The sequence below is a fragment of the Carassius carassius genome, chromosome 44 (genome assembly GCF_963082965.1).
Source record: "Carassius carassius chromosome 44, fCarCar2.1, whole genome shotgun sequence".
NCBI classification, from domain to species: domain Eukaryota; kingdom Metazoa; phylum Chordata; class Actinopteri; order Cypriniformes; family Cyprinidae; genus Carassius; species Carassius carassius.
This window is the reverse complement of record NC_081798.1, coordinates 15,557,230-15,566,526: the sequence shown is the minus strand read 5'-3', so window position 1 is coordinate 15,566,526 and position 9,297 is coordinate 15,557,230. Positions and strand designations below refer to the sequence as shown.

The 9,297-nt window shown below is 35.5% G+C and overlaps 1 protein-coding gene across 15 annotated transcripts in view; it reads left to right on the top strand.

Annotated features, from left to right (window-relative positions):
- Positions 1-213: 213 nt before the first annotated feature.
- Positions 214-9,297, top strand: part of LOC132126567 (inositol 1,4,5-trisphosphate receptor type 1) — a 136,477-nt gene continuing 127,393 nt past the window's right edge. For all 15 annotated transcript variants that reach the window (XM_059537901.1, XM_059537900.1, XM_059537895.1 and 12 more), the window contains exons 1-2: positions 214-312; positions 5,392-5,462. In XM_059537901.1, coding sequence (XP_059393884.1) covers positions 221-312; positions 5,392-5,462 — 163 coding nt within the window. In that variant the 5' untranslated portion in view covers positions 214-220. The remainder of the gene's footprint in view (positions 313-5,391; positions 5,463-9,297) is intronic.

The following is a 9,297-nucleotide window of genomic DNA, read 5'->3' as shown; positions in this document are numbered from 1 at the left end:
GTCAAAAACTAGGCCAATCTCAAAATGGCAAAGTCTCATTTTCTCGAATCCATCCCCATGGTCCTCCCGCTATTATAGTCTCGCTATCTCCACATCTGATGGTAACCTACATATAATGTCTAAATAAGAAGAATAAAGGACATATAGGTTTTATGCTGATTTTATTGCTCCTTAATCTTTTTGTTATCTTGTTTGTAGGCACACAGCAAAGTGGAGCAAAATGTCAGACAAAATGTCCAGTTTCCTCCACATCGGGGACATCTGCTCCTTGTATGCTGAGGGATCCACCAATGGATTTATCAGCACTTTAGGGTAAGATAACCATCCACATGTCATCACCCGGTGTGTGGACATCAGTTTTGTACATAAGAGGAACTTGATGAAAATGCAGGAGCACAAGAGGAAGAAGAAAATGAATGTACAACGCTCAGAAATGAGAAGGAACTGAGAAATGTAATGTTTTGTGCAGAATGTATTACAGTGTGGATTTCTGATGCGTGTTCAGTGGGATATGATGACATTTATCGGTTACTAGAGCATTGCAAGGTGGTTACTCTCCAGTCCAAGTCAAAAGTCTCTGTTCTGGTTCTTAAAAATCAGAAGCGTTTTCTCCTTCTTAAAAGCTGACATGATGGACAATCCAGTCATGATATTTTAATTAAATTATAGAGATAGATAGATAGATAGATAGATAGATAGATAGATAGATAGATAGATAGATAGATAGATAGATAGATAGATAAATGCACATTAGAAAAATAGATTATACAAAAATGTATGATCAGCTTGAACATGAGCGAAATTTGTATGGGGAAAGTTTTGGGTTTTATCTCAAAATTTTGGTAAATGTAAATGTCAAATTTTATGTAAACTTTGAAAGTTAAAGGATTAGTTCAATTCCAGAATAAAGAATTCCTGATATTTTATTCACATCATTAAAGATGTTCATGTCTTTCTTTCTTCAGTCGAAAATAAATGAAGGTTTTTGAGGATTTTTCTCCATATACTGTAGTAGACTTGGAGAACTTGGAGATGTGCACTCCCTGTGTTGACCAATAGAAAGCTGCTTGTCACGTTACTGAAATTTCAACAAAAGTTTGCAGACCAAAAAAGTCCATATAACAGTAGTTTTGGTGACAGCTCACACAGAAGTCCCTTTCAAACCATGCAGTTTTCTATTGGTCAACAAACTGAGTGCTCATAACAAACTTCTCCATCTGCATGTAGAACCTTTTTTGTCCTTGCTCAAAACACAGTTCATACAGACTCCTATTAAAATGATGTAATTTTACCGGCTAAATTTTGGTAAATGTAATGAAATTTTTATATTTCTATATAGCATTATATCTCCCCCACTGGAACAATTACTTGTATGCAACCCAACAGTTACATAGATTTGAGATAGTAATATTAATAAGGGACAAAATGTTGTTTAGAATGACAGGAGGTGTGGTCTCCTCCGTTTACATTTAAGTATTCTGATTCTGCATTGACAGAAAGTCTCAACGCTGCCCTCCTCACGTCCTTCCCCTGGAAATGAGATTGTTCTGTCTTCGCTTAATCATACCCTGCCACCTCCTGGCAATCAGCCCCCTTTGCCAGTCTGTGTGATGTGAACCCACACACACACACACACACGGCTACCCCACGTCACCCATCCATGGCAACAAAAGCAAGCGAATGGGTTTGAAGAACAGAACGTTGACAGATCTCATTTGTCAAGATGCTGTTGTTCAGTTGTTGTGCATTCTTGTAATCACTTTCTCTGCCCTGCTACTGTGTGCACATCCTCATGAGCCACAGATATATTTAGCTGCACTGGTGTATGTAGCGTGTAGTGCTTGTCTCAGTGCCACAGAGCGACCTTAGCACGGATGGGATAATGAGCCACCTGGCCTACAGCTGGGCACATGGAAACCAGAAAGGACACAACACCAGTGTGATGAGAACTGGCAGTCCTGCTGCAAATGGACTAAAGACCAAAACCACCTGTACATTATCCACTGGAATTTGTGAAATTCACTTGCCAAGTTACATTTATGGTGAATAGATGAAAACTGGATGCAAATTACATTCAGACTGGTTCATTTGTAAAACTGTGCTTAAAACCCTACTGAGTTGCCTACATAGACAGCATTTGTAGGCCAGTTGTAAACAGACAAATAATTTGAGTAGGTTAAAGTTGGACGTTCAGACACACCTGTGGTAATCCGCAATACTGTGTAGCTTCCTTTCATTACCAGTTTAAATGTTTTTAATTAAAAACAAGCATATTCTGAATTATTATTAAAAATGGAACTAACTGCTTTCTATTTTAATATATGTTGAAATGCAATTTATTCCTGTGATGCAAAGCTGAATTATCAGCATAATTAATCCAGTTTCACATTATTATTTTTTATTCTAAGATGCTGATTTGCTGCCTGAAAAACATTTCTTATTTTTATCAGTGTTGAAAACATCTGAGCTGCTTAATATTTTTCATTATTTGTAAGTCTAAAGGATTTATTTGAAATCATTTAAAATATTTTCCAACATTATAAATGTCTTTCACTTAATGTCAATTTAATGCATCCTTGCTGAATAGTATTAAATTATGGTACTATGTTAAATAGAAATCAACCGTCCATCTTTGAAACGCCTCTCGGGCACCCAAGTGCAGCTCCTATCTCTCTGATTGGGGAAACATCAAATTCTCCAAAACTGTTCATTAAGTTTAGGATTAAATTTTATATTTGAAATCACCAAAGAAATCTGACAAAAATTGTGTCATAAATGTTATTACTTTTGCTCATATAGCATTATAAAAAGAGTATTATTCAGGCTGGATCAGCCACTGCGCATGCGCTGTCTTAAGAGCACGTCTGAGCCATAGACTGTAAAAAAAGATGGACGACTCGCCTTCGCTCTCTTCCATTGGTCAAAACTGAAGCCGCCAGTGTCCCGATATGGCGCTGACATCTTGGACTTGCGCCTGCGCAGATAGCGATCTAGGGACCAGTTCTGCGCAGTAGAACATTAAAATAATTTATTGTTAATTAAAATAATTTATTGTTAACATGCATGCAATATGTTAGCAACTAGTTTATTAATGCAACTCACTTCTGCTTTTTCATACAGAAGCAATATTCTCGGCTCAGAGAGCTGTCAATCACAGCTGTCAATCACGACGTCACACCACCGTTTTTAGAGCATTAAATAACTATCTAAAAAACAACTTAATCTCAATTTATTTTAAAAACGAACACTTGAATTTACATTAGCGTGATACAAACTACAGTAAATGACAAAAAACAGCTTCGGAAAAAAGATATTTGAAGGGTAATTTAATTGTTTAGTTGCTTTTTCATACAGAAGCAATATTCTCGGCTCAGAGAGCTGTCAATCACAGCTGTCAATCACGACGTCACACCACCGTTTTTAGAGTATTAAATAACTATCTAAAAAACAACTTAATCTCAACTTATTTTAAAAACGAACACTTGAATTTACATTAGCGTGATACAAACTACAGTAAATGACAAAAAACAGCTTCGGAAAAAAGATATTTGAAGGGTAATTTAATTGTTTAGTTGGTCTCACGTCCCATTGAATAACATGGGGAGGCGGGGTTTATGACCTATACTAGGACCACTCACCAGGGGGCGATCGAGACATTTTGGCTTCACTTTTCAGGGCTTGTGCGGCACGCTTGGTCTGAGCGCGGACAGTTTCTATAGCAACCGGGATTTCTAACGGCAGCTGCAGTGACACGCTGACTTTACCGATTAGCGATTGGCTCTTTCATTCAGAAGGCGTGGCTTCCTGTGATTGAGCAGCCATATTTAATGTTGCATTTTTCCCCATTCAAAACTATATGAGTGACATGTCTTGGATATTCTATAGTCTACGTCATGATGACTAAATGCAGTGCACTGTAGGCTGTAGACTGTAGACTTTTAATTCTTACCCTTTAAAAATTACTACATTTTACTACAACAGATTAAATTGGGTCTATTTGAATGTATTTTTGATGCCCAGCAAAACTGTTTCAGTTTATATTGTACTTTTTAATGTATGTATGATGCCCAAAAATTGGAGTTCAGGCTTGCAGCTTGGTAGGTTTTGTACTGTACAGTATATGCCAATCATATACAGTACAAGGGCATGACCAGACGCTTAGAGTGGCTGTCAGAGATTTATCGGATTTTAACTTTAAAATATTGACCATATGACTACAGATAAATTGAAGCAATCTTGCTTGACACTTTTGAACATTCCCAATCTTTCAAGCACTCACATATGTGGCCCAAAGATATCTGGTTCCTTCTTTTCATGTTCCCTTATCCATTCAAACCCAAACAAGAGTTGTATTGCTTTCTGACAACATTATATCCCTATTCTCTGTCATTTTTTTTTTACTTGAGACTTGAGAGAACATTATTGAATGACAGCAAGAAAATACCTTGAACTTATATGTCAGCTGTGGATTTGTTCGTACAGCCATAACTGACTCACTTTGGTTATAGAATGTGTCCGTCACAGTTTTTCAGAACTAAACAGAAGTGTGTTTAACTGCTTTATGAAATAAGAGTTAGACTGCCCTTGACTCACTCTGGATTTTAGAGATATAGAGCAAGTATAATGAAAGGCAAATTCTGGTGGCATGACATTATCACTGAATGATTTGATCAGTATAAATTGACATTTGCTCATAATGAGCGGACAAGATAAAACCATGGCTCATACATTCAAGCAGATAAACCTTTCAGGAAACACAAAGGCCTCTTGATTTGCTTATTGCTTCTCTTTCTGTACGCTAATACTGTAATACTTCACATGTAAGAAAAACTTAATTCAAGCATAAAAAATAATAATAATAATAATATTCCTGACTCATTTACCTTGAGCAAAGAATGTGCATTTAATTATTTTATTATTTTTTGAGCAGGTGTCTGCTACACAAATTAATTCTAAAGTAGGATTAAAATGTGCATGGTAATTTCTTTTTTTTTATTCATTATTTTATACATTTTATTTAATTGTATATATTTCACCAGATGATATTTAGAATATTTATTTATTATTTAACGGCCCTTAAGAATTTGTCCTTTTTCCAGTTAAGAAAAGTTGTAAATTATAAATGTGTGTATGGTTTAAAATTGAATTTGTTCAACGTGTAAATGTATGCAATAGATGACCCCTACAAAAATTTCATTTTCGGTTGCATATAATATTGTATCTGTTTTTATCATCCTGTCAGCTACGAAATGCATTATAGTACTTTGAACTCTGAAGTTTCTTTTCCTCACAATCAGTGCAGAAAAAGTGAAAAATAGCTGTATAAAAATAGAAGTACTCAGTATGCTGCCTCCAGAGAAGTTCTGTGACTCATGTCTCTCATCTGTGCAGGCTGGTGGACGACCGTTGCGTGGTGCAACCAGAATCTGGGGACCTAAACAACCCTCCTAAGAAATTTCGAGGTAAGGCTACATTTATGTCTCTCTGGAGGTGTTATCCGGAAATGATTTCGAGATTTCCGTTGAAGATGTGCTAAATTTTTTGTGTGGTATCTTCTTGATCAGTGTTGTTATGGTATTTTCCTGTTGTGTGACCGTAGAGAGATATCTGTTATTTCATTTTTCTTTTCTTAACACTATCGGGTTAGGTTTTAGTGTAAATGCTACAATCACTGGACATTTAATTTAGTTCAGAACATTTTCAACATACAACATCCAACACAATAAAACACTTCCAGATTCGTATTCATCTGTTTCGGTTAAATCTGAATATGCTTTTAGTGTAACTCCATAGACATTTCATTTTGAAAGTGTCGCAACAAGCAACATAATATGATTTTGCAGAAATGTCGCCACTGGCACGTTTTTCCAATAAGCCTGGGTCGTGTTTTTTTCTTTGAAACCAAGCAAGGTAATTTTCAAATAGGAGACCGCATGGGAATCCCAGCATACATTGCCTGTGTAACACTTTTAAATGGTGCTATATAAAGTTGCTGTTGTATATTTGGGTTTTCACTCTAATGGATGATGTCTCGCCTAATTTTGGCAAATAGAAAATCCAAAGATAGTGTAGCTGATGCAATAAAATGTGATGCATTTGCCTGTTGAGAGAAAGCTCATGAAGTTTACTTCCAGGTATAACACACCTGTCTGTCATTTTTTGGTGAAATTGAATACCTTGATTAGCTGGGTCAGATGTGGTTGATGGATCTGGAGCTAAAATTGATAGTTAAGGAGCTCTTCAGGAGCAAGACTGAGCTGTGACTTTACCCTTTGTGTACTGGAAAGAAGACTGATTCTCTCCTTAAAGGTGAAACCTGTCAGATGTTGATTAACCTTGTCCTTTGAGCTGCTGTGTGGAAACTGAGCTTTAGGCACGCTGAGAGGAACCTCTGGGTCCCTTCTGCTCGTATATTGTGACAGGCTGTCACGTTGTAGCATGACATGTTGTCTGACTCTTTTACCAGTTGGTGTGTATGTTTAGCACATTATCTTCTCACCTAAGGTCTCAGTCAAGATGCAAAAGCTAGAGATGCTCAGATCAGGATTTTAGAGCTGATTACTGATTTCTGAAGTCCAGATTATAGGCCTGCATCTTTTGTCTTTAAAATGTGATTATGTTGTGAGTGTTGCTGAGAGAGCCTGTCATAATAATATTAAGTTATATATATATATATATATATATATATATATATATATATATATATATATATATATATATATAAATTATATATATTAAATTATATATATATATGGATAAACATACAGAGTTATGTACTGTAACTTTTTTATGTGCTTTATGCATGTGCTTTAAATATGATGTTATAGCAATTATAACATGAACAATATCATATAATCACCACAAATGTCTCATATTTGATTCAGAGGCCTTCGGCTACATGTGATGCTTGTTGTATTTAAAAAGGAAAGTCTGAAGAAACTATAGAAATGTAGCTTGTTTTCTCTAACGATTGCAGAGTCCCAAAATGGCCTTTTCCTGAAGTCTGCAGTTTCTGAAATAAGGTTGATTTAACACAGAAGGACTAAATATGCAGCCAGTGATTGTTTCTGAAATCGTATTAGCTAAAACACAAGCATGCAAATAGGATTTGAAACGTGTGTCAACTGCCATTGCCAGCTGTTTGAGGCTTTGCCTGTGAAATCCTTTGCCTGTAAGGCTGTGTAATCGCTGCTCAGTTCTGGCTGTTTAATATCTGCAGTATTTGCCCATTCTGAGGGATTTGTTTCTGTGACGTTGTTGATGTTTTAACACGCTTCACACTGCTGTATTACCATTTAAGTCCAACTGAGGTGTTTGAAGGCACATAGTGTAGAACCTTTTTTTTTATTTGCAATCCTTGCAATTTTGAGGACCATTTATATTCCTCATGATTGCAATAGCCTAAACCTGGCATTTGGCTTCAAGTCAGTGATTCTTTCTCCAAGTCTGTCTTACTAGTAGCCATGATGTCCTCCATCTCAGAGTGGAAACTGAGGCTTTCTTCATATTTGTCTTTTGAGGAATTGGAGAGAGTGATCAAATATTCTGCACTTCAGTGTTATTTTTTCCCTCCTGAAGTCCATTCTGAACATTAGTCATGGCTTCTTGTATCAAAAACAGTTGTAATTTAGTTTGACATTTTTCCTCCTTTCTCTTACACTAAATTGTTTTTTGTTTTTGCTTCATGCCTAAGAACTAGTTCATCCAAGAATGAAAATGTATCATTTACTCCCCTTCATGTTGTATGTTCTAGCTGTTCTTTTTCTATGAAAGTGAATAGGGTTATTAAGCTTGCAGAATGACAAAAAGAAAAAAAAGAAAAGAAAAAAAAGCAACATAACGATTCATGATTGTGGTCCATATGATGGTCAATTTATGTAGTAGCCTGTTGTTTTAATTTAAAATGTTTTTATTAAGGCTGCTTTTTTTTTCATCAGAAATACAGTAAAAAAAAATTGAAATATCATTACAGTTTAAAATAACATTCCTGTGATGCAAAACTAAATTGAAAATCGACCTTCTTCTCTCTTTACCCCTCTTGTTCAGAGCTGGTAGCACACCATGTGTCAACGTATGATGCTGAGTGTGTCAGCCAACTGGTGGTTATTTATATAGCTGGTGCTTTGTTTTTGTCTATTCATTAACTATGGCACGTAACCAAATGTTTTTGCTGAAGACTTAGTGTTATTTTGCTTTATAGAAGCAGCTCTGTGATACTCCAAGCAGCGGATCAGTCACTCTGACTCTGGTTGTTCATGAGGATAAGTGAATGTGGCAGATGGATGGGTCTTTGTCAGCTTGTTTTGTATGGCTGTGTGTGTTGGCATTTGTTCTGGAGTTCATTGTGTGTATCTTAGCATATCCATGTGTGCCTGTATGTATATTTTTTTCAGCTTCATTAAACCCAGATGGATGGGAAGCAGAATTGTTCATTACTGTGGCTTCAGCGTGACTGACTTTGATGGACAGTTGTTGTGTTTTTATAGTGACTGATGGATAAAGCTAAGAGTCAGACACCTTTGGTAGCTGCATAATTGGTTGCATGTGTACTTTATCCTCCAAAATGTAATGGAAGAGTCGAGAATATGTAGCTTTTAATGTTGGATAATGCTACAAACTCCTTTTTTTTTTTTTAAATGCTTTATGATGCTATAGAGGAACTTTTTTTTCTAAATGGTTCCATAAAGAATCTGAAGAACCTTTCTGTTTTACAAAAGGTTCTATGTGGCGAAAGAAGGTTCTTCAGATTATAAAAAGGTAAGAACTAGATGGCTCTTTAAAGTACCTTTGATTGAATGGTTCTTTGTGGAACCAAAAATGGTTCTTCTATGGCATTGCTGTGAAGAACCTTTTAAGCACCATTTTTAAGAGTGTAGAAGATCAAAGTTTTCTTGTTATATTGAATGCTCAGAGATAGGACTCTTTAATAAACACTATTTTATTTTATTTTATTTTATTTGTTTTGAGATTTTAGAAGGTTTTTATTTTATTTTATGAGATTTCATTTTATTTTATTACATTTTGTTCATTAAAATATCCACGTAGTTGGAACTTTACATTTTTTAAAAACTTTATTGCCAAACAGTCTTTAGTCGTGCACAAAACGACACTATGCTATACACTAAAACTGACTGTTTGCTAGTCAGTGGGTTTCATGATTAATGATAAACTAGTAAACTGCAAAAAAGTAGTTAAACTAGTAGAAAAAATCTAGATGAAGAAGTTAGCATCAATTGACCAATATATAGTGTAAAAATGTAGTACTATAAGGTTTGTTTAACATTTTAGAATATTTGG